Raw genomic sequence first — 25,742 nt, 5'->3', positions numbered from 1 at the left:
AACCATACAATAACACCAAACCGACCAATGATATAGAAAATTTATTGAATGAGTTGGTTATTTTGGTATGTCTATATTACAATAAAAATAAAAAATCCCTCCAATGGAAGAATCGAGTTTGTACCTTTCCCACCATCATCTTAAGTAGGCCCAACATAACTGCATGAATTATGAATTTGCTTGCCATACCTTGAAAGCATAGAATAGTCTTTCCAATAACAGATATTTTGGCCTTGACCAATGTTAAATTGATTTTCTGTATTTAAAAGCCAAACGTAAATGTATATAGCAGGGACAGGATCCTTATTTAAGCAAGTACAAAATCAGTATACACATGGTGTATTTCATACGGAGGGAAGCCTGTTACTTTCTGAATTGTTTAGCATGTTAGCTGCATAAGAAACATATTTAACACCAAAAAGAATAAAGTGATATAATAGACTGGTTATGTCCTATAAGAATGTTTTGTATTGTGTAATAATGTATTATTTGTGAGGACAATTATCACGAGCAGAGTCAATATTCAATCTTGTTATAAAGATTGTACAATGGTAACGCTGGAAGGCTGCTCCCGGGGTAGTACAGAGGCGTTGGGAAAGCAATAGACCTTGGAACTGGTACCCGAAGCAGCGAGTTATCTCTGAAAACTAGCGGCATCCCCACAAGTGTTTGAGCAGAGGCATGTGCCATGTTTGCCGCCTCCAGTTCGGCCGAAAGCTGTCGCTTCCACTTGTTCCTGCGGTTCTGAAACCACGTCTTTACCTGAGTTTCAGTCAGTTGCAGACTGGATGCTAAGCAGGCCCGTTCGGAACTGCTCAAGTATCTTTTCATATCAAAGGTGGACTCGAGTTGGTACACCTGACTCCGCGAGAACACGGTACGAGTCTTCTTCTTGGCTGAATTACTTTGTTTGTCTGCACCGTCTGCCTGTCTTTCTTCAGATATCGGTGACATTTGATTGCATGGTCTCTCTTGCTCCTCTTTGTAATCCTGCAACATAGTCGGTCGCCGTGCAATCCCGTCATTGTTGGAAATAAGTCCTTTTGGTTTACCTGCATTTAAGAGATAAGTGGGAAAATATTACACCTCAAACAGCTGCTTCCACGAAATGATCTCTGAATAGGCCTACGTCAACAGCATAACTGAGTGCTGACATGAACATGTGATTTATACGGTTATTAACCTGTAGCCTAAAGCAGAAAATACTATCCGACACATGCACTGTCTCAGACGAAATTAAAATTATATTTTGAAACTACAGCCACTGCTGTAATAACACACAAAAACTGGTTGAATAAAGACATTTCTGAAGCCTGCAATTTTTCGCAATTAGGCCTATCTATTTTCACATTTGACAATTATATTGAACATTAGGTAGGCGTATTAGCCTATACAATGAGCTTTTAGAACACCCCAATTGAAGTTCCAAAATTGTTCGATAGCCTAGCCTACTCTGTACAAGAGTTCATTAAACGTGAACTTTGACTCATTCATCGACTGCTTAAGGGTTGTAAGTGCCTTTTAAATAAACAATTCAATATGACTATGCCTGGTGTACAATTTTAATTAAATCAGGCTACATTTAACGCTCAATTGACGATATGTAAGTGCTGTCATTGTGAAAACATAATCAATTAGAAGACTTGATCAAATGTGGAATGAGGTGAAAAACATCACGTTGATTATTTTACTTTTTGCCTGTTCGGTAAGATAGGCTACATAAACACTTTTAGCGGTACAATAAGTAAGCTCATATAAGTAGAGATAGGCTACCGCAACCAATCTACTTTCTTGTTAAAAAACAAATCGTTTAAATATCCAATGTTCTTTTTGAAATCCTAAAAATGCCTTAAAATGTGTTGTTATAACTGTTATAAATATTAGGCTATCTTGTCATCTAATTTATAATTTGTTCAAGAGATAGGAGACATATTTCATGGACAGCGATTACAGGCTAATGCTGAAACAGAGTTTTTTTTATTTTTATCTACAGATATTTTACTCACCTAAACATGAAAAATTTAGAGGTTGATGTTGGATGCATGGTTCGTTGTGGCCAGGGTCCGAGCAGAAACAGTCCGCAGAGTCTTCCCCGCCGCTGCATTCTTCCTCAGAGGACACGGACAGAGAGCGTCTACGCGGCAGGAGACCCTTGGAGCTTTCCTTAGACCCTGACCGAGGCGCGTCGGACGATGTGCCCAGGATCGACTGAATAGTGAAACTGGAAATAGGGGTTGACGAGCACTTGCTTCCGCTGTCTTCTGTGTTACTCATTCTCGATTCATAACAGTGAATATAAGTTCGATTTCAGATTGTATTTTATTCGGTTATCAATGCTCAAATTTACGCTTGCACCTGGGTAAAGGAATTGAGAAAAGTATATGTTTTTAGATAGCTTCTTTTTATGGGGATGGGGTTAGCGTTGTTTTTTCCTAGAGCTCAGGGAACATGAATGTATTCCTGCACTACTTCCACGCGCTCTGGACCAAAGACAGCATTGTGGCGTTGCCTCATTTGCATGTAGGTAAGCTCCTCGTGGGCCAATCACACGCGCAAACTAAGCCCGGAAATTTCAAAGCCATGTCACGGCTCAATATAGGATGAGTGAAGCGAGTGTGTTAGTTTATTTTAGCATGAATATAAATTCAGAGACAAATAGGCAATGCGGCTGAGAAATTAGAAACAAAACATTGTAGCACATTGTGTGTGTTTGTGTGTGTTTGTGTGAGTGCGTGTGTCATGATTCCATGAAACGTTGCTAGGTGTGTGTGTGTCATGATTCCATGAAACGTTGCTATATACAGTATGTTAATTAAACATTCATTAATTATGGATTTATATTGAATGATATTCTGCATGCATGCACAATTGTTAGCTGTTAACAGTTATACATATAGCATAGAATCGTTTTTTATAAAAGCTTGATCCTCCAGGGTTGTAATTTATCATTGATGTAAATAACAAGCTGTGTTATATTTACTCAAAACAACGCTCATATACAATCCCAGAATCTCCAACTTTAACAGACGGCCCCAGCATTCTAAAAACGAATTTTCCTGTCTCTGAAAACAATTAGATATGTGAACTCTGTAATCAATAGATTCACATCCGAACATAATCGTTGATAAATGCCAGATGACAGTTAATCTCGAGTAGGGTATGCCAGGAGAGGACCGGTTGCAGGCTATCAGAGTCGTGTCATCTCGCAATGGCTGAATTTGCTTGTCGTCGTTATCATCATCATTTGTCACTTTCACATAACTCAGCAAAACTGAGATATGTGTCTACGACCATCACAAAGTGATGGAAATCCCTGTATTAAGTGTGGATGAATGACACATGCCTACATGCTAAACCTACTTTTTTTGCTATTTCTTAGGTTGATTCGAAGTAAAGTGATACAATATGCAAAGCTTAGGCTATTAGGTGTCAACAGATACGAACTGCACAATGATATAATGTAATGTATTATCCTAAGCATCATGCAGTACTTTGCTTGTAGGCGAATAATACAACTACAGGCCTATCGTCTGCAGGGGCCTAAACTCTAGGAAATAATAAAGTCTTCCCATGTCCAATATATGCGATTAAGAATTAATTTGATAATTACTGAGCTAATCTCGCGCTGCCGCACGGAGTGGGGGCCATCTAATTGATTGACTAATTGATTGGAGGGTGGGGGCGCATCCCACCTCTGTCCCCCCTCCTCGCTCTCTCTCTCTCCGTGGCCGTGTCAGGCAGGGCAGCTGCGGGGCTTGAGTTCGCGGTCCTAGCGCATTATCCCTTTTTACTGCTTTCTGAGACCCTAGACACATTATAAATGGTGAACTTTAATCATCATGTCAGCGCCCGCACCCTCAACACTCAGTTAGATGATGACCCCTGCTTTTGACTCTGTTTTAAATATTGTTTGCATGGATTGTAGTAGGCCATTTATATGTGCTTGGGACATTAGTTTTTCAGCATCTGTTAGGCGCATATGCCCACTGAGATGACCATTTACAAGAGATATAGCCTCTAATGTATGAGGACATAAGCTTGGATGTACGGTGGCTACACAAAACGCGTGAAATCTGCAGTAAATGGGTAGATTTTTATTGCTTTTGCCGTCTTTTTAGAATAAATACTTTGTTAACAGTGGTGATGTATTTTTAGACTTGTTTCTTCTGCGATGTTTAGGCCACATTACATGTAGTTCCAACATAGAAAATATGAATATTGATAGGGAGCAACATTAGTTCTCCTCTGCTGCGAAAAACCAATTCGTGACCATGTATCCAGACTTCAGGCCTACGCCCAGTGATAGTAGGACTATAGGTCTAAGTTCGTGCTCTATCAAAAGAATAACTGTTGCATGGCATGCCTGTCGCTATATAGAACACGATCTTTACCATGGGAGAAAGGTCTTAGTAAGAAAAGACATGAAGTTATGAGCAGCTTTGATCTAGGAATCAAGCTTCGATAAATATTAAACAAAGACCCTTACACGTGTGTATTATGATATATGGTGTGTCCAGCTCTAGAATAAGGAAATTACCAGAGAAAATGATATCAATAAATTTTGTAAGTATAAACGTTGATTATGTTTCGATTTTCATTCAAGGATCGAGGCTCCAGTCTTTTTTCTTTTTCCAATGTGTGCATGTGTGTGTGTGTGTGTCTGTGTGTCTGTGTGTGTGGGAGGGGAGAGAGAGAGAGAGAGAGAGAGAGAGAGAGAGAGAGAGAAGGAGAAAGAGGGTTTTTATAAGTGCAAGGCAGAAAGCGCGAGCCCTGGAGGTGTACGATTTATGTAATCTGAGTCTGGAAATGAATTGGGTAATTTATTGGAAAACAGAAAGTCAGGAAGATTGGATCAGTATAGCCCATCCAAGGGCTCCTATCCATCAAGTTCCAATTAACAACCTAACCATTGAGTTTTAATGGCTTTCCAATCTACTGCCCTGATAGACTCATCAATTCCTCGGGGAGAAATTAAGAAAATCGACCGCCCGTCGGCGTTTCGGTGTCATTCTTCACAGCAACTATATGTCAAATTAAAAACACAATTAAAATTTAAACTGTTCCAATCAGACGGTGCCCTGCAACCTATGTTTCACTTAATAGAACTTTGATGAAAATCGGATGCTCACATTCAATCACAAAAGCAAATGGGATAGAATAAAGAAGATTTCTGTCTCAGAAGTGTCAGATATGTTGTGGGTACTGACTAACTGTGACCACACACTGCCAATTCAGCATGTGGGTCAACTAACAACATGACACCAGTGTGACTATAGGCCCACTTAGAACATGTTTCTTACTTTTAACGATGGTTCAATCTCGTGTTGGCTCCAGAATATATTGTATTATATAGCAGTATGTCAATTTTCAATTATATTCGATAATAGCCTACATTGCCAAACATTAAATGTTCAAATCCAAGTATATTCTATTAGTGACAGAATATCTTCAGATGTGTGCGTGCATTCGGAAAAGTTGTCTACTTTATTTGTCCCTCACGCACGTGAGCAGACAGATGCCCAGCAACAAGAGGGCTAAAATTACAAAAGCGGTTGGCCACTTGATCCGCGCGCGTATCCAAACTGGCACTATAGTCGGCCTATATGATGGGCTGTGCTTAAAATCAGCCACTCAACTTTCCATTTTAATGTAATACACTGAGCTGCCTGCGGCCACGTCCGTCATGTCCATACTTTATCTGATTTTTGCACTCGCCCCTTCTCCTTAACATAAAAATGTCGTACAAATGGAAATTATCGAGTGGTAATTTTTTCAATTTATGCGCGCAAACCAAGGTCAAAAGCCTAGCCCTAACTGTCCGTGAACGCTGTCCTTATTTTAAACAATATTTTTCAGACATTTTCTGATCAATACTTTCTGGGGGAAGAGCGCAATGACAATCTATTAATTGGCTTTAATGGGGCCATATTCAGTTTGCATGATATAATACGTCAATACGAGAGTGAATATCAGACTATATTTGCATGTGTTGTCTGGTGCTTTGGTCGTCGTAGAAATACCAGATGTTTTGTTTTCAACAACTTGTCATAGGCCCTAGACCAAAACAGAGTTAGTCTTTTTGCAGTTAAGCTGGTTACAACGATTTACGCGACAGTGCTTTGCGATATTGTTATAAAATGTAAATAGACTCAACAAGGCTATGTCTGAAGGTGAGCTTATAGGCTATACTTGACATTGAATGTAGGCTGGCTAAAGTGTCGTCGTAAAACACGATGGCCGTTTTGCCAATGCGTTGCCAGTGCATGCGTAAATCAATAGTAAAAAATACACTTTTTTCAAGACAATGAACATTTCTATTTTAACAGGAACATTATGTGCATTAGTATTGAAAATAATATATGGTGTATTTTACCTAGGCTGCTTGAAGTCCACGTGCGTGGGCCTTCTCCTTAAAACCTGACTGTGGTATATGCAATAGCACAGTGTTGATAGGCAGAGTTCACCTAAGTGGAGTTGACTTGATGAGGCCTACTGTTAATTTTCTAATAATAACGACATAAATTAGTATTTAGGTTAGTTCCGACAACTGAAAAAAATCGGCATGGTGCATTAACTGTGTGACCGGTCAGATGCACCGAAAACATAAATAAAAACACTGCAAGTTAGTGTGTAAACTATGCTTGAACGCACCCACACGCGTGCTCTAACCCACGTGCGAGCACTATTACTTGCACGCGCACACACAAATGGTTAAGTGGCTGTCATACTCAACAGCAATTTCCTCCTTTGAATACATTACCTATAATTTTGGCAAGATGGTGGCAATTACGCATCTAATTGACCGAGCCATTTTTTTATGTAAAACCACGTTTTAAAGTGTATAACAGACGGTTGATTACGATGACACACCTGCTGAAGTTCTTCCCATACATCAGGAGTTTAATATCAAAATGAATGTATTTGTGTTTTCGTTTGAGTACATTTGGATAACTTGAGCTGACTACGGATTACATAGGCTACTAGCCTGCATATTCTAAAATACGAAACACATTTAAACTTAAAACATCATGAAAAGTCACTTTTTAATGCTTAAAATTATGTAGGCTGAATGTTAAACATATGATGTAAACTGTAGCCCAATCAGGACTAAAGAAGCAAGCTTGATAAAAATGACTGAAGTTTGAGAAGACAATCAAAGTGAGACAGGTAGCATAGCGGGAAGACTATGCTTGATATCCGGTCACGATAGTTCAGACGGTAAATGTTCCCCTGGTTTGGAAAAAAATCTGAATTATAGGCCTATATTGCAGTGACTGAATAAAAATGTCATGCGAATGTAAAGCAATACGTTACAGATAACGGAAATCATGTACAAATGTGTATTATGAATGAATATTTGGTAGCCAGATAAAATGGAGGTATTGGAAGTAACGCCACCTGCAAAACAATAGCCTAAAATAACCTGTGGCTTTTGAGAATGTGAAGTAAGATGTACCCTAGAAGGTATGAAATAATCTCCATTTATTTCACATCAGATTTCAGCAATACAATATCAAAAAGGTTTTCTTTTTTACTGTACAAAGGAAGAGCACAAATGGATTGCTCAGTTCCTTAACTCGATTAAATATATTCATTTACATTTGTACACCACGTAATTGATTCAAACACAACGTGATATTTCAGATAAAGGTAGAGTGCTAACAAGTCAAATTGTCGACAAAATATAGGCCAAATGGGAATTAGTAGGCCTACAATAAACATAAAGCAGAATTTATATTGTACATAAATAGTGTATTCGATTGTCCCCTGTAAACGCGCTTCATGAAATAGAATCCTTAAACCAGTTCGATAGTTTGCCCAAGTGGCCTTGTCCATGTTCCAAAACAGCCAGAAAGGAGAAGGCTAGGACATAGGCTTATGCCAACTGTTAATTCACTGTACATTGTTTACAGTATTGCACATCAAAATGTAATTGTTCACATAAAAATAGCCTACAAATCTGCTCCCGTTGTTGTAAATTATGCTGCACTTTAATAAATTTGGTATTTTGCATGTTTTATCCTGAATCCGAGATAATTCTAGGAAAATGAAAACCACGGCTATATTTACACTGATAACTGAAGGGTCACATAACAATAATAATATTATTACTAATAAAATGGCGTGTATGTTAAACATTGAACTTTGGAATTTATCAGAAATTCACCCCTTCCAAGAAAGTCTCTCCGTCGTATTTTTTGTTACAAAAATATGTCTTATGTAGGCTATTTTAGTGACTGATTTTTGTAAAGTTTTTGTTGTTGTTGTTTGTTTATTTTTTTTAAACTGAGGTATTTTCTCAGACTGGTCTGAGAAGCGGCACGGAGGTGACGATAGGGTGGGAGTAATAGACAGGGTGAGGGAATGTGAGGAGCGGCTGGCTCACAGGCACGTTGGACGCCGCGCTTCCAGTATCCGAGGCCGAGCTCTCGTGGTAGAGGATGGGCACTCGCACTATCCTCTGTGCTGCAGCGTGGCTCAGGTTGGCAGCTTCCAGTTCAGCTGCCAGCTGCCTCTTCCATTTATTTCTCCTGTTCTGAAACCAAATTTTAACTTGGGTCTCTGTCAGGTGTAAAGAAGCAGCCAGGCCGGCCCTCTCGGAGCTGCTCAAGTAACGTTTCATGTCAAAGGTGGACTCCAGCTGGAACACCTGACTCCTAGAGAAGACAGTGCGTGTTTTCTTCTTTCGACAAGGTTTCTTGTCCGCGCCGTCCTCGTTTTTCTTCCAGTCATCTACCCCACTTTCCCTCTTTGTTTCCTCTGAATCACTCTCCTCGAGAACAATCTCATCGCCGCTTTTGTTGTCATCGTCATCTTTACCGTCTGGGTCGGATTTGAGCACCAGGTCTGGCGAGTCGCGGTCTGTGCCGGAGGTTGGAGAGGAGTCTCTCGCACTTGCTTTAGCCGCAACTAAAAGGAACAGGAAAAACATGTTATAAACGTGGCTTTATATGTTGCCCCTGTTAATAATTCTAAACAACAATGGACTACATTTTCCTTGATAGCATTGACCGCTCATAGGCTACTGTCATGGTAAAAATATTATAATAAAATAAAAAGCACAGGCTTGTCTACTGTGGAGCATATTAAACATGGATACATTTCAAGATAACTTAATTTTATGAAAACTGGTGATCAAAGCATGCACCCACACAATAAATCTGTAGCGTAATCAACTTCATTTCCACAAAATCAATATGGTACATGTTTCACCTACTTGAATCGAATTAATTAAACTTCCACTAGTTCCATGTGTGTATGAACTTACCTTCAGTCCTGTGTAGATGGTTGGACGCACTCAGCGTGTATGGATACCACCAAGCTGAAGCTCGCTCAAGGTAGTGTGCCGGTAGTGCAAACCTCTGTGTAGGTAACTCGAAGCGAGGAAAGTTCAATTCCCCGACGTGGGAGAAGGAAAAGCCACCTTCCAATGCCGTTTTTGTCGAGGCAAAAATAGGCTTGGGTTTAGACGGTTTGCTATCACAGTTCAGCAAGTTTTTGATGAAGAAAGGGGAGTCTTTAACTGTAGCGCACGTCTCTGGTGCCGTCTCGGGCATGGCTGTGCGATGTTTGCGATCCGAATGCAAAGAAGTAAATATTCAGTCTTAACTCGCCAACAACAAAGCTTGCTCACAAACAGTCGATGGTTTGGCTTTGACGTCTGTTAATTTCCCTTCTCTCAGATATTTAATGCGCAATGCCTCCGTGGATAGGTGGCTGACGAGAACGTCAAAAAAAAATACACTTTGGTCAAATAGCTTACTCAGAAAGTAAATAGCCTATAGCTTATATTAATATTGCATCCCAGTCTTGTGTGTTCCTTGGTCAAAACGCAACCATGTCCACAGCGTCAGTCTGGCGCCGGATGCTAATGATGAAATAAAAATGTCATCCAAGTTAAATGCGGAAAGTATACGGCGATTGGGCACGTACAATGGCAAATGGGATTAAGGAAGAGATCGGAAGCGGAGAGAGAGAGAGAAACAGGCGAAAGAGAGAGGGAGATAGAGAGAGTGCAGGATAACAACGAAGTCCAACCTCTCTACACTTTGCGCTTTGGCTGTAGGCAGTAAATGCTCGCGTGTTATTGGTCTTATATAGTCCAATTAGGTAGCAAATGAGGACAGGGTTGTTAGCACAAAAGGAAAGGTTTGGGATAAGCGTCTATAGTGCCACAATGGGTAAACGACTCCCATCAAGCAGCTATAGTCTTGAATTAGGTCAATAAGCTGCAGTTTATTCTTTCATAAACAACACATTTTTATTAGGCTATTAAAACAACTTTCAATGGTAAAATGAAGATTATCAGTCAAATATAGTTCTCTTGGTTGTTATTGTTTTGATTTTTTAATATATTTTTTCTATAAAAGTTTCAAATAGTCAACTAAATTGTTGCTTAATAGAGTAGGAATAGCCGAGTATAGGTTACTTTCTTTATCTTACGATAAATAAACTTCCCTCACAGACTGTGCCAATTTGCCGAATACTCTACATTGTAGACTAAATATAAAATGTATGTTACCCATATTGTTTTTCCCACGATTGCCGATATTGCTTTCATGTTCCAATGCATGTTGGTTTAGTTCTGACCATGAATTAACATGGAGGGTTGGATATCGGGGGTTGAACAGAACTATGGTTTGCAACAACGAGGAAACACCGATTTAGTATATCTTGAAAAAATACGCTTAGTTCGAATGAAAGGACATAGAGAGGATAGGCCTATCAGTTCCAAAGTAGACGTAGGCCTACTCATTAATTATTTTATTTAATTAGAATTTGAACACAATCAAATATTTTACTATAATGAGGTCCAGTGTCGTACAGTGAGAGCCCCGCAAGTTCCCCATGTGTCAACATGGTTTTCACATGCAAAACTTGAAAATTGTAAAATCCTGTTTTAATCCAGCCACAAAAATGTTTAATCACTGCCCAAATAACTAATTTAGTACTGTAATTAAAATGTGTCATCAATGACCAATTATAATCATATTTCATTGATTTTCAGAGCATGCCACTTTTATAATGTTCCTGGGTCGCATACGCATTCATTTTGTCCTAATCGATTTAGTTAATTCACTCCTCAGATTGAAGCCATTGTAAATGCGGTTTGTATATTCATTGATTGATATTAATTGATTTGTTAGTTCGTGTCCAATGCTGGATGAATAACGAGGAGACAGCGTCCTCTGTGGGTGATGAAAGCTAATTGCAAGTGTCTGAACTGCTTTCTTGCAGGAATTAAATGCTGCTCCAATATATTGTTTAGATTTCCACCAGATTAACATTCAATTCATTAGTAATTTTACATTGTCATCATTGTTTTCGTCATCGTCATCATTCCATTTACCTGCCTTTAGACGAGATGACAATCTTATTTTTTTACTTAGAGGAACACAGTCAACATGTATGTTAATGTAAAAAAACGTCAGTGGACGGTATACATTACAGGATAAAGGTAGCTGTATTGAGTGGCATGGAGTTTTTCCATGTGCTTATGGTCTCACGAGGCCTCAAATATGCTAAAGCTACTTGAAGTAATTAACATGTTCATTTAGACCTGTGCTCAAGTGCTCATATCCTGTGACGTAATTACCGTATTTAGTTTCTTGTTTATTATCGCAGGCATTATTATCCATGCGTGATGTTGTAAACATGTGCCTGTTGGCAAGTCAATGAACCCTATAGTCTCCACATTTACTGTATTCCACTGGAGTAAAAGTAGACCATACATCCATAAAATATGTTACATGCTTGGACATAATATTACAAGCATTGACAATATGGGTAGGCAATACCAGCATCTTAAAAACGTATGCAATTGATAAACATAGCCTTGATTATAAAGACATGTTACAGCGGTCCCATGCATAAACTGCGAGGCAATATTAATACGGGCTTCTTCGTGTACACTAAGTATATTTCCCTCCTGTAGGCTACCCGTACTTTTATATTATTTATTTCAAAGCGCCTAGATATTGATTATTTCACGAGGAAAATGACAAATGGCAGTGGGGAATGACACGGTCAGCAGGTTCTATTAGAGAAATGATAGTATTGCTCATGGTTTGTTAAAAGGTCCAGTTTAGATACTTTATAGGTTTACATCCATCATCGTCTAATGACCTATATGATGAAAAACACGAGGCTTGGTGACACCAGCCCTGTGAAGGCAACTCTGATTTGTAATTGCTCCCATATTAAATATAGATTTTTGTTTTGATATCTTGTGAGAATTCCTTTCTGCGGGTCAAGATTGTGATAAAAGACATAGATTTAATGGTGAAAGCACAGAGCGAAAAACAAACTTGAAAAAATGGACATGCAGGTAAAAAAAATCTCCAAAATATCTGAGCCCTGTTGAGAGCTTTAGTTACTGAACAGTTATAATAACCACACCTATCAAATAAAGGCATTAGTGCCAGGTATTAGGCCGACCTGAAATTTCTAATGCATGCAGGCTATGTTTTTGAGGAAATTACAAATGTTCTTCATGTGAAGAACATTTAACGATTGACCATCGTATAGGCCTACAGTAATGCATGAGTCCGGTGGAACCTGACCAGTCTGAACTCTTTCCACGTTTAAAGGTAATTTCCGTTTGAACGAACCATTAAACAACCGAAGGTCACTGCGATTGGCTGCATTTAAGACTTGCATTTAACTTGTAAAAGAATAGGTGGCCCTTCGATGACCCGAGAAGCCTTAATTGGGATTGTGCCGGTATTGATTGGTGAGTGGTCGGGCGAGGCCTGAGTTACAACCCAGTAAGAAGGTGTCTGCCACTTTCATTTGCCCTCCTGCGTCAAGACCAGCCAATAGGCGGATTAAGGGTCTCAATGTCATTCAGAAGGTTGGGAGATGATGTTTGCTCTGGAGTGACAAAACTCGGCACTTCCTGTTTGAGCAGGAACATGCATAAACCGAGGCTGTGTCTGCAAAGATGACACGATGGGAACAAATGGGAATTCCAACAGTCACGGCTAGGGCTGTTTGCGTGCGTCTTCGGTTGATTTGAAATAAGCCTTTGAGAGAAGAGAATGTGAATTAATGTAATTGAAGCCACACCCGACTGAGCACCTATCACTCTTAGTCAGCGTCTGAGCTTCCACCTCAGGGAATACGAAGATGTGGGCATTTGAGATGGGCATTTCTCTTTCTATACGTCTCACATTTTATATCTATACTTCTGTATCTTTATAACTCCGTCTTTCCCATTATCGTTTCTCTGTAGAGATGATGACCGCTGTGGAGTTTTGATGGACACTGTCAGAGCGATGTAGCCCTAATTCACCATTACGACCAACCTAGACAGAACCCTACAGGCTTCCAGTTTCCATATCAACTTCCTGCTTTGGAGAAACTGGACCGATTCGACACTGAGCCTGGGCATTTTACCCGCCTGCACCCAACCTGACTCGACATGTCATTACAACTGGGTAATCTGGTGCGGGCGACAGAAAGGTTCTCATCAGTGTCAGTCTGAGATATAGATATGGGCCGAGTAACAAATGGCCAAATGCACAGGCAGCAGAGCAGACCATCAATAAAGCAATTTCTAGTGTCATAACAGCTGCGCTTTTCCTAAAGCCAACCTTTCAAAAACTTTTCCCTCTGCAAATCGCTGCAGCTCCACCATTAGAGGCCTGCCTTGTGACTTTAATGGATTCCGTACAAATAATATTCCACCATAATGGAAAAGGTTGAAGTCACTGAAGACAGATGAAGTCATAAACACGTATAATTGAGAATCAAAGACCGATAAATTTTAAACTGCTATCCATTTTCTCTTTTTAGATGATGATCTATGCCGTGGCGGTGGCTGGAAAATGAAAGAGATTATGGGAGAAAATTATAACAATAAATTTTCTAAACATACACCTTGATTATGCTTCGATTTTTTGGAGTGGGGGGGGGGGTGAGGAGAAGGCTACGATTGCTGAAAGCTTGCTAGCTAAATGGCACTATAAAATAGGTCCCCTGCTCTTTTGCCTGCGGAACTCAGGCATGCCTGGAGCTGTGATTTTCTCCCTCTAAATGGGGAAATGAATTGTGTAATTTATTGCAAACTCGAGCACAGTGAGATTAGATCAGCATATCCCATCAAAGGAACAACAATCAATCAGCTTCTAGTTAACAGCTTGAAACGCATAAACCAGGGCACCTAATGGCTTTCCAATTTAACAGATTGATAGACTTATCCGGTCTCAGGGGATGAATTAAAAAATCGGGTACTTCCACACGGGTACTGACACTTTTGACAGAACATTTTACCCTCATATTGCTGTCTTACTCCCTATATTTAGTTTTTAATGCAGATAAAGAGTAACAAAGTTATATAGCCAACCAACTTTATCTTTCTCTATTGCTGAGAAAGCGAGTATGCCTATTCAGATGACGCGATAGTGAAAGTGTGTCAGATGTGTAGAATGGTTTCATTTTAATGACCTGATTATCGCGGGTCATTTGGAAAATCTCGGGGAGCTATTCAAAGCCCCTTAACAATATCTAAATGTGACCCAGGCGACCTATTCAACCGAGTGAAAACGAATAAAAAATACCCCTTTTCCAGCCCTCTTTAGTCAGACGAATGACTATTTAATGAATTGATCTGAAAAACAGCTATAAGACCACCAAAGAGGTCTTGGTCTGCAGCTAAATGAAACCAGCAAATTGTTTCCACGGACAGAAAACGAATCTGTAATCCCCTATCAGAAGGAGCGACCACCACACTGAGATAGAAGTCCAGTGGCGTTGTACAGGCCCAGGTCCGCCCAGACAGGCTTTGAAACAGAGAGCCAATGAACCACTGACTCAATGTCACCATGTTCTCGAGGCTAGATGCTGTGAGAGATTATCTCCCTGTGGCTCTACATAATTAAGGAGACGTTGGTATCAAGGATGTGATCCTGAGAGGAATGGGAAAGTGTTATCTTATATTCGGACAATCAGGGGGTAGCAAGCCCATTGTGGGGCTGAGACTGGAATGGATGAGTCCCACTCACTAGAGAAGTGTCTCAGGTCACTTCCCTATCAACAGGACTGAGCCCTTACAGAACCAGTGGCCTGCAGCGAACATGTGACTGCCATACATATCATTAAAAAGAAACAAGATCTTCTCATCGGCATGAACTAAATAGATGGTTGGGGTCAATTTCATCTAAACTTGGTCAGCGAAAGAAACAGAAGGAGAATCACCTCATGACTTAGGAAGGGACAGTTACTGATTATCTATATATATATATATATATATCAATCAGTTGACCAATGAAACTGCCCCACTATTGGTGAATCAACCAATCAGCACCACAGTCCCTGTCTATGTCAGAGCAATAAACCCTGTAGACACTCAGCCAGAAATCCTCAGCACAATTATATGCCTCTGTTGACAGACAAGTATTCCGGAACAAGCTTTACCCTTTTTTTTTCTTTCTATTGTGGCAGGAAATGAAGTTGACACACAATTGGTGTTTACCTGACACGAACACTCATGTCATCGCCGTGGATACAACTGCAGTACAAGAAGTACAAGATCACCCAGCACACCATGCATGATTGCCCCCTCCTTGTGAAAGACAGTAATTGGTGTTTGTGTGCTCTCCTTCTCTTTCTCCTGTCGCTTTAAAGAGTCTGGTAAAGAGTGCTATCACTGGCGCCTGATTAGCATGTGTCCTCTGCCTCTTCCAGCAGCTGTCGGGACTGCCTAATGACAGGAAACTTGAGCAGAGACACACATGCAGACACACACACGGGCGTGCACACACACACAAAGGCACACACACACAAGCGCACACACACACAGGGACACATGCACACACACACACAGGCAGGCACACACACACACACACACACACACACACACACACACACACACACACACACATGCACAGCTCTGCTGAAGTCATACATACCAGTACTTGTTCCTTTTCTGTCAATAGTGTACCTCTTTCTTCGTCATTTTTCTCCTGTCTAAAGTAGGTATGCTATTATAGGCTTCTCTATTAACCAGTCAAAATGGAGCATTGATTATTTGTAAAAACATAAGTGCAAATCAAATCAACATAGCACGATAAAAGATGAGGGTTGCTTACCTGCACATACACAGGAAAATGGGAACAATTATTGACCAATTGATTTTCATGTGTGGGGCATTTATTTTCCCCCTTGAAAAGGCCTTGACTGTGGAACTCCCCCATTTCTCCACAGCACCATCACACCAACAACCACCACCGACTCCCTCCTGTGCCCTCAATCTCCCTGCACCCTCCCAGGAATTCATTTCTCAGCCTCTGGAATGCAACTTTTCCATCAGCACTGTTATATATTTGGCTTTCCATTTCACTTTAATAGGGACGGAATTGGCTACATATTCTTTTACAGCCCCCCGACACCATTAGAAAGCCTGTTGTCATTTGGATTATTTATGAAAAACTATTTCATGCTTACTTACATTTGCTGCTTATTTCCCCCCAGTGCAACCTACAGCAGATTTGGTACATTTCAAACGTCTTAAAGACAGTTTTTTTTACATGTGTAGGTCGCAACTCTCGATTGCGCCCGGGCTGAAATGCTGGTGTAGAGGGCCAAGCCATGGAGAAAAGGTGACATATAGATTATGGGGATGCCATGTGAGGAAAGAGAGAATGGAGAGAAGGTGCCATTGCATGGTTAGAAGGACATGGATTATAAGAGGTAGATGAACATGAAGAGCTACACAAGGTGGAAAATATGAGACAGGGTAAAATGGAAAGCTTGAAGAGAAACATTTAAGAGGGTGCTTTCTAGAGGGCAGAAACATGGTAGATGTGAGTTGGGTCAAGAAATAACAAATATATGCGGATACCATAAGGTAACACAGTGACAAGCAAACAGAGAAGGGTGTTATGTTACCATGACAAATATAATAGTTTGGAATAGACACAGTAAGAAACATGCTAAGATAGCAGAGGAAGTTATACCCTGGATTTATATTTTAGTCATAAAACATGCCATTCCATTTGTCATCGTATGGTGTTTATGAGTGTCATTGAATGATTTTAAACCATTTCTATCGACTTTTTCAACAGTTAAAAAGGCAATTTTGTCACGCAGCTCAAATTTAATCCATCAAAACTGCCTTACTTAAAGTTAATGGTATAGCCAGATAAAGCAGGTGACACACTCCTCAGCAGAATGACACATCCATCCTTATAATCTCAAGCTTACTGTATACCCCCACCCCCTCGCACACTCACGCACATACACACAGACACACAAATACACACACAAACTCTTTCCAGTGTTTGGCCTGTGTTTTATAAAGTGACCCTAATAAACTGCGGTGTGGCGCTGCAGGTTTGTCACTGTCACAGGTAAATGATGTAATTAATGAGCGCAGAGGGGAGCGTATCGGGGCTGGGCTGGTTCCTCTTAAACACCTCTCCAGCTGGCTGGGTTTGGGAAGGCCCAGCTGGACACAACCACCGGATCGATGCAGTGTCAAGGGTCAGCCGACCCCCCTATTATGGTCTGTGCTGCTCTCGTCCTAACTAACGATGCCTGCAGGAGCCAGGACAGCGGCTGGGGATGGAGTCTGGAGTCGGTCGAAGCCTCGAATGGTTTGGACCAGGCCTTGGTCTTGGGCCCTGGAACAGGTCAGTGGGCCTGGGTTGGGGCCTTTGTTCAGGCTTTGGCATGGACATAGTGCTTAGGCCACAGCCAGAACAGGGAGGGTTTGTATGGTAATAATTTTGGACTAAAAGGAGGTCTCTAAAACGTTTAATATACAAAAGGTACTGTGGTACAAAGTGGACTGACATACTGTATTTCTGATCTCAAACACAACATAGCTACAGGGGGAAGGCCCTTGGCTAGCGCCATGAGTCATTGAATAGCATAGGACACAGAGCAGCAGGGGAACATGGGAAATCGTTCCTGGCTAGATTGGGTTTGATCAATACTCTCAAAGGGCACAGCCCTCATTAATCTAAAACTTCCCTCACATTAGGAACTCTGTCCGATTGAGACCACTCTTTATTTGGACTCAATCGCTGTCCCAATAGATCCATTTAGTTATCTAAAGCATTTCATCTAAAGTGCATATATATAGGATGTAACGTTTGTGGAATCTAAGAAGGAAAACATGCATTGTATGTGCCTATGTGCAATATAGCACTAAGCAAGCATGATTGGATCTGAGGCTCAATTAAGTTCTACTCAGGCGATTATTTATCACTTAAAAATAAGCGATAAATACAAATGAAACCTAGATCTCTCTGTAGAACCTATAATAACCGAAAAGTCAACTTCTTATTGGTTGTATTTGTCAGGTTTTATTTTCAACTGTTGCATGCTGATGAATATCCCTGAATGTCCCCACAGACATGCCTACGTGTGCATGGTTTGTGAAATCAACCCTGAAAAAGTAGACAAGTCTTCTTTTGTCTGAGCCGTATGGTGGACATGTGGAGAGGTTCTGCTTCACATGTGACCAGCAGATCATTGGTGCTTAAGGAAGTGCCAGTGGACACACTATATTATCCAGCTATGGACAGGCTCATCCATTATGGGTCTTCTCGTGGCCCGAGTGAAATGCTCGTATTAGGGCAACTGTGCGTTCAGAGGCATCATTCAGGACAATGAGCTATAGCCACAGAGTGACAAGCTAGAAAAATGCCCCCACTTTTCAGGCTGTACAAATGACGTTTGGCAACGATAACTCACAACTGGACACTTCATTTCAAGTTGCTAGCGAGCCAGCCAGTCAAAACCTATTATACCATCTTCTTTATTTGTGGCCCGTGGTTTTGGTAGTCAGGCTCTCAAATAAATACTACTCAAATGCCACTTCAGTCAAAAATATTGGCCAATTCTTTCTGTACCTCGTCTGGGTCTGGATGGCAACCTGCTTCTGGAGGTATAAACCTTTAGGAGTCAGGTGGTCAGGCATCCATCATGACCAACAGCAGTATGGGCAATAGGATAAATGCCAGTGACTAGAAGTGACCAGTACAGTTCCCTTGAGGGCTCTTCACCAAAGCATGGTATTCAAATGAATTGATTACCAATCTGTCATAGAAGAACTGCTTGCTCAAAGGTATAATCATTCTCCGATGAAGAAGAGATGGGTTTGAATACCTTTAAAAATTGACAGTCATTCAAGAGTAATTGTATCGTTTGTCACTATACTGACAGGGTATTTCATTGTTTTCAATATTTCAGCCCTGCGGAAAATGTGCCAGAGGAAACCCAGGCTGTCATGGCGTGTACATGGTGTGAATTCCTCTAAATGTGCTTTAATACGGTAATACGGAAGTCACAGGGACATTCCTACTTCCTAAGGTGACAGCAGCTTTATTGTGCATCGCGTCATAAAGTCACATCATCACTGTTCCCTACTATTATTACATTTAACGTAGTGTGTGTGTGTGTGTACGTGTGTGTGTTTATGAGAGACTGAGTGTGTGTGACAGCCTGGTGTTTGTAAACAAACATGTTTAGAGATATAGTCTGGATGGGGGGAAAATGCGCCTTCTGAATTTGCACAGTGGCTTCACAGTGTCTGAAGTTAAACATTTCTCTAAACTATTTTTTTTCCCTTCCAAAGCATGGGTAGTTTTGGTCAACCTTAGGTCAATAAAATGACTGTCCCCCAAGCTGGTCTATCTATCAAAAGATAAGAGTTTGTCTTTGGAGGCCAGACTGAATTCATGAGAGACAGTTCTCTTTGGTTTGCCGGAAATTAATCAAGGAGATGAGGTTTTGGTGTGCCTATATCACATCTAATCTGTCCTTTGTGAAATCGTAGACGGCTCCAAACCTCACCAATCGAGAACCACACAGTCTTTATGAGAAGCCACTTGTTCCCTGCATAATTGCGGGGTCTCATTGCTGAGTTAAATAGGAGACGGGGGTTGTCGGGATGGCTAGTCTTGTTTGCCCATGTAAAGTGTGATCCAGATAATAGCATTCTCATCAAAGGCGGCAATTACATTCATTACACCGGCGCGAGGAGCGCCTGCAAGGAAATTAAGTGGTGCGGGGAAAGAAAAGCTTAATATATACCTCTATTATTCTCCTCCCCACCTCTCTGCTCTTTTTCAAATGAACCACGTGGAGCGGGGGGGATCTCAAGAAAAGAAATAGTCTCAGAACAAGAAGAATAAATCCAGTCAAAGTCCCCCTTCACCTTGCTGCCACAGAGGTCGCTCTGGCTACAGTTACTATGGCTGCACTCTCAGGGATTAAAAAGCCTTTTCTCGGAGGCTGACATGCATGGAGCTTTAACACAACACCATAATATGACTGGAGTCTTTAGAAATGGCTTTAGGCCTTCTCTAAATTAAAACCCAATTTCTTTCAGGAGCAAGGAAATGGATTGTCTTATGTCCTGTAAAACCACAAACAGCTCACAAATCAAGCAGTTTAGAGGAGAGGGAACCATTTTCATTTAGGGCACTTAATTGTGAATTAAGGCAAGTGGATAACACTGTAATCTCCTCTAAAGCAGGTGCTTTTCTATCTTCCCCACTCCTTTCAGAAACGTATACTACAGAAGTGAAAATTAAAAAGTACACTGTTGAACATACTTTAGATAGAACCATACATTTAAAATGTTGAATAAACTGTATTAAGTACTTACACTTGGAATCTTTCACATTTAGCCATTATTAAAGCAGACCTAAACATATATTTTCAATCTATTTGTAGAATGATGATTATGTGTTGATGCCTTGGAATCATGCAATGCTGGCCCAAATTATGTTCCCCCACAACAGTTAGATCATCAGAAAACAATAAACACAAGGCCGTTATCATTTAATTCCCAGATGTTCCCGTCTAAATGTCAACTTGAGTTGAATGAGTTACCTCCTCTACAGCCTCATTAATACACACTGCCCTTTTACCACAGTGACCAATACATCCTGCAGTGGGTATATTATTTATGCCAAATGAGCAGGACGTTGGCTTGGAAACGCCAGCATAGTGGACTCAGGCTTAGAAAATTTGTCGCCTCGCTGACTGGGCCTTGATTTTACTTGTTTGTGTTTATTAACAGCTATCTGGTGTAAACAATAAACGTAACACAGGCTACTTATTCACTTAGACCACACTGGGTTTTGAAAGATTGGATACATGGAGCAGAGGGAACAGGTTTGATCAAATTTGCAGTTGAGTAAACCACAAAAACAAAAACTGTCATTCATCTTTTTCAACTGACAAATTATTGTCAGTGTGAGTTAATTATTTAAAAGGCTCTGCCCCCATTGGAAACCTGAGCATAATTAAATTGCAATAAAATAACATTAGTGTCGACAGGCCATTAGGAGATGAAGTAATTGACTGCTCTCGCGGTTGTCGTTTCAGACAGTCAGGTCGGCTATCATGTCTTCCAGATACCAGGTACCTAATCCATGAGGCTTGTTTTGTCTGTGCTATCCAACTCAAACAGTACATATCTGAGACTTGTTTAACTGTTGTTCATTACGTCAACGTTAACTTCAATGTGGAATGATCAATGATCACAGTATTTTTGTTTCAATGTGGGTTCTCTGTCGATCAATGTCAAAAGCGAACAGACGGAGGCAAACGTGTTTCAACAATAGGACACGTATGCCACCCAGTGCCAAATATCGGGACTGTCTCTATTGTAGCTAATTTTCGTTTTCTTTAATTAATGTCTAGAATGATTGCAGCATACGTATGGTGTTCTAACTTTTTCTCATCCAAACATATTAGGTCAACTCAAGCCTTTCTGTCAAGTTGCTCACGTTGCAAGGTCAGGCGGTGTCTATTACTTGTTGTAATTTTCTGGTTGCTTCCCAAGAAATACGAAGGCCTATCATTGAAAATTGATACGATGGCTTCGCGCAAACTAGTCATTTATCACTCTGTCTTCAATGCTCTTGCTTTAACTTTGACACAACAGGGGCAATGTGATCTTCTTTAAACGTATTAAATGTTCAATTATTGATTGTGATGAAACATGCATGAGTCAATAGCTATTTAACGCAATGCGTCAGCTCAAATAAGAATCTTCGTGTAATTGCGGGATTGAATTTGTGTTTGGCGTTTTCTAATTGTCTAATGCCATGCAGGGATTCCGTTTTTCAGAAAATTGCATTCTAGGAGTAAAACATGTTGTTATTGAAGTTATCCTACAGTATTTTAATTTAAGGCATGATAAGTAAATGGCTTCTTTAAAAAAATAATATATATATAGCTAGCTAGCCTACCAATTACTGTAAACTGAATTTAATCATTTTTCCAGTTACAACATCATAGACACTAATGAGCAACAACGTATCCTGTAGGAACTGTTCGCGCTCCCATTGCACCATAGGCGGGACAGATTTCACTGATGGACTCAATGAACTTTAACCCCATGAACAGCTTCATTGTTGTGATTCTGGTAGACAAGCGCCTCTCTTACACATTTTAAAGACTAAACAGAGATAGCCAGTACGATATAAATTTGGTATGACTTATTACGGTCAGAGCTTGGTTATTAATATTAGTCATTTTTAAGGTGTCAACACAGTTTTTGTGGGCTACAAATGACGAAATGTCTTTAGGGGTAGATAGCTGGCTGACGCGTTAGCAACCACAGCAACCTGATGATGGGGAATGCTGCTTAGCCACAACGACTTTCAACGCCACGGACATCACGCAATATTGTCCATCACTAGCGTTGTATGCCGGCCATGTTAGTCTAAAACATAGCTTACGCTTGTTACTTAGGGAACCTTTCGCTGACGGTCTGTAAATGTAAGTTAACTCTTAGTGGATATTGCAACGTTAACTGGTATACTGTAACTAGCTCTAACTTTATAATCAGTCGGATCATGTTTTAATTAAAGCGATGTCTTATTCCAGCATTTGTAAATTCATGCTGACGCAGTCTATTGTATTTATTTATTTCAGTTGGAATATTGCACGGAAGGCCACCTGAAGCCGCCATTACTATATTCCAATGGGTGAAGAAAAGCCAGACACTTTGGACTTCGTAAAGGATTTCCAGGAGTATCTCAGCCAGCAAACGCAACATGTAAACATGATATCAGGATCTGTCAGTGGTGTCAAAGAAGCAGACGATCTTCCAGCAGGTAACAAGTTAACTATTCATTTACCCGTCAACGTACATGAGTGGATAATGTTGCTGGAGCTAGTTGTCACCGTTCAGTTAACACTGTCCCTTTTCATCACCCATCAACAGTGAAGGCATTCAGCCTTGTATCCAACAATTTTTTGTGTTCTTTCATTCTGTGTCCAGACTGCAGTCAGAATGGTTTGGACCATCCATCTGTGGACATGGCACTGGAAGATGGTTCAGGCCTACTGGTAGACGGCTTTGAGCGGACCTACGATGGCAAACTCAAGTGTCGCTACTGTAACTACGCTACCAGAGGCACAGCCCGGCTCATCGAACACATCCGCATTCACACCGGTGAGGCTTCTGGCAATGAGACCCTTGTCATATTTCTAATGATGTGTTTCCTTCCTCGTGTTTGTGATGCGTGTTTTTACCTTCCGTAGGAGAGAAACCTCACCGATGCCACCTGTGTCCGTTTGCCTCGGCCTATGAGCGCCACCTGGAGGCCCACATGCGCTCGCACACGGGGGAGAAGCCCTACAAGTGCGAGCTGTGCTCCTTCCGCTGCAGCGACCGCAGCAACCTGTCCCACCACCGCCGCCGCCGCCACAAGCTGCTGCCCATGAAGGGCGCCCGCTCCCTCTCCCACAAGAAGATGCTGAGCGTGCTCCAGAAGAAGACAGGCCTGGGCTACGGTCGCAGGCTCCTCATCAACTTCAGCCCCCCTTCTATGGTTGTGCACAAGGCTGAGAACATGAACGACTATTCCCACGAGATGCCTCGATTGCGCCAAGAGGCCTACGACGACCAGGGAGGAGAGGGCGGGGAGAGCCGGTCCAGGGACGACTCCCACCACCATGACCTGATCATGGAAAACCCCCTCAACCAGCTGTCCACCCTGGCCGGCCAGTTGGCCAGTCTGCCCTCAGAGACCCACCAGGCCAAGACTCAGACCCCCATGTCCCCGGGAGCCGAGTCCTGCGTCGACGAGAAGCCTTTCCTCATCCAGCAGCATCACCCAGCCACGGCTCCCGCCGCCGTCGCCGTGGCAGCCAGTGCTGCTCACTCCTCCTCCCCCATCACCCCAGAGCCCAGGCCCACTCCTCACAGCAACTGCAGCCCGGGGATGGGCCCCTGCAGCGAGCACAGTGGACGCACCAGCACCCCCAGCGTCACCAACAGCCAGCCCAGTACCCCGGCCCCGGGCCTGACCTCCCTGCAACAGGACCCCCAGATGCTGCACCACTGCCAGCACTGTGACATCTACTTCCCCGACAACATCCTCTACACCATCCACATGGGTTGCCACGGTTACGAGAACCCCTTCCAGTGTAACATCTGTGGTCACAGATGCAGGAGCAAGTATGACTTTGCTTGCCACTTTGCACGGGGTCAGCATAAGCAGTGATTGGCCGGAGTCAGCATAAGCAGTGATTGGACGGGGTCAGCATAAGCAATGATTGGCCGGGGACTGCTGAAAAGATGGAAGAGCTTGGTTTTTATTTGATTCCATAATTGGGATTTTCGTATTTATTTATTGCTTTTAAACTTTATGAAATTGGCCTTGATGTAGCCTAGCCTTTACACGTTTTGTGGACGGACATTTTTTAAGACTGACTTAACATTTGTAGACTTCAAGATGTATTTTTGTGTACATTTTAGAGTGCCCATGTTATGTATTTATTGTTTTATAGCGATCAAGTGTAATAGAGATTTGAGATCTCACATAAATCAGTTAATCATCACCATTTCTTAAGTTCTTTGTCACCACTGCAAAGATTGTATTATTATATTTGTGATGTGATTGCACTTGAAAATAGTCGTCATTTCACAGCACATAGAAGGCACTTTTCATTCAAATTTCCAACAGTGCCTCAGATAGAATCTGGTTAGGATAATTTATTCAAGGATATAAAGGGACGTTAATACACAGAGTACCATGTCACTTTTCTAAAGTAAATTTATCTTTATAAAAACATTTTTTCTTTTTATAGAGGAGTAACTGTTGATTTGCAAAGGTCCCTTACACAGTGCCCTCTGCAGAACCTGAGCAAGGAGGCCCACCTGTGGCCGTTACTGAGGGGAAGAGAGCTGCCTTTGCATCATATCATCACAAGTTAGCCTAACGTGTCAGGAAGAGATCAGATCTTCTGTTCAGAATTGCCAAGTAGCACCGGAGATGCCATGTTTTAGCCTGATGTTAATCACCTTGAATTGCCTCAGTCGTGCCGCAGTATCAAGGCAGTGCATTACACTGTACCTGGTTCTCAAATCTTTTCTGGATATTTACTGAGTGTTGTTTTCTGAGTGGTCAGGTGTTGTATCAATAAAGGTGGAAATATGCTGAAGGTGAAATAACCTACTTTAGCAGGATCGTTTTTTTGTGTTGGATAATGTCATGTTTGTTGCCTGGCAACAATGAGAACATAGCAACTGTTTCTAGGACCGCGTGTCATGCTTAGATTAAAAACGATGTCTGATGATGAGTTTGTTGTCGTATGTTTATAGACTTGCTTGGTGAATGTTTTAAGCGTTTTGGCGATCACTTTCTATCCTACGGGATAACAATTATGTGAAGAAGAAAAAATAATCCTAATAAAGTGTTTTCTAACAGAAATTCCCGTTGTCTTTTCATGTTTGCAGTTATTCCTTTTTAGAGGCATCCTTGTAC

At 41.3% G+C, this 25,742-nt stretch overlaps 3 protein-coding genes across 3 annotated transcripts; 1 reads left to right on the top strand and 2 right to left on the bottom strand.

Annotated features, from left to right (window-relative positions):
• Positions 1–516: 516 nt before the first annotated feature.
• hmx2 (H6 family homeobox 2) lies at positions 517–2,385 on the bottom strand. Its single transcript, XM_084710179.1, has 2 exons — positions 2,007–2,385; positions 517–1,052 (listed from the first exon to the last, which is right to left on the bottom strand). The coding sequence occupies exons 1-2, from the start codon at positions 2,272–2,274 to the stop codon at positions 517–519; spliced, it is 804 nt and encodes a 267-aa protein (XP_084566305.1). The 5' UTR covers positions 2,275–2,385.
• Positions 2,386–7,506: 5,121 nt separating this feature from the next.
• Positions 7,507–9,720, bottom strand: hmx3a (H6 family homeobox 3a). Its single transcript, XM_084709973.1, has 2 exons — positions 9,269–9,720; positions 7,507–8,910 (listed from the first exon to the last, which is right to left on the bottom strand). Exons 1-2 carry the CDS (start codon positions 9,555–9,557, stop codon positions 8,300–8,302), a joined length of 900 nt encoding a protein of 299 aa, XP_084566099.1. The 5' UTR covers positions 9,558–9,720; the 3' UTR covers positions 7,507–8,299.
• A 12,629-nt stretch (positions 9,721–22,349) lies between these two features.
• On the top strand, positions 22,350–25,688 carry ikzf5 (IKAROS family zinc finger 5). The gene is made up of 4 exons (XM_084667302.1): positions 22,350–22,746; positions 22,903–23,084; positions 23,252–23,425; positions 23,515–25,688. Exons 2-4 carry the CDS (start codon positions 22,952–22,954, stop codon positions 24,477–24,479), a joined length of 1,272 nt encoding a protein of 423 aa, XP_084523428.1. The 5' UTR covers positions 22,350–22,746; positions 22,903–22,951; the 3' UTR covers positions 24,480–25,688.
• The last annotated feature ends 54 nt before the right edge of the window (positions 25,689–25,742 follow it).

This window comes from Hypomesus nipponensis, chromosome 11, assembly GCF_054491055.1.
Source record: "Hypomesus nipponensis isolate SF chromosome 11, ASM5449105v1, whole genome shotgun sequence".
Lineage (NCBI taxonomy): Eukaryota > Metazoa > Chordata > Actinopteri > Osmeriformes > Osmeridae > Hypomesus > Hypomesus nipponensis.
Note: the sequence above shows the minus strand (reverse complement) of the source record. Positions and strands in the feature narration are given on the sequence as shown.

Excerpts from the sequence above, each read along its gene's own strand:
- hmx2 (XM_084710179.1), bottom strand. The coding sequence starts at position 2,274 with ATGAGTAACACAGAAGACAGCGGAAGCAAGTGCTCGTCAACCCCTATT. Across the intron at positions 1,053-2,006 it reads TCTAAATTTTTCATGTTTAG|GTAAACCAAAAGGACTTATT; the intron begins GTGAGTAAAATA and ends TCTTAAATGCAG.
- hmx3a (XM_084709973.1), bottom strand. The coding sequence starts at position 9,557 with ATGCCCGAGACGGCACCAGAGACGTGCGCTACAGTTAAAGACTCCCCT. Across the intron at positions 8,911-9,268 it reads CCATCTACACAGGACTGAAG|TTGCGGCTAAAGCAAGTGCG; the intron begins GTAAGTTCATAC and ends TGTTCCTTTTAG.
- ikzf5 (XM_084667302.1), top strand. The coding sequence starts at position 22,952 with ATGGGTGAAGAAAAGCCAGACACTTTGGACTTCGTAAAGGATTTCCAG. Across the intron at positions 23,085-23,251 it reads AGCAGACGATCTTCCAGCAG|ACTGCAGTCAGAATGGTTTG; the intron begins GTAACAAGTTAA and ends TTCTGTGTCCAG. Across the intron at positions 23,426-23,514 it reads ACACATCCGCATTCACACCG|GAGAGAAACCTCACCGATGC; the intron begins GTGAGGCTTCTG and ends TACCTTCCGTAG.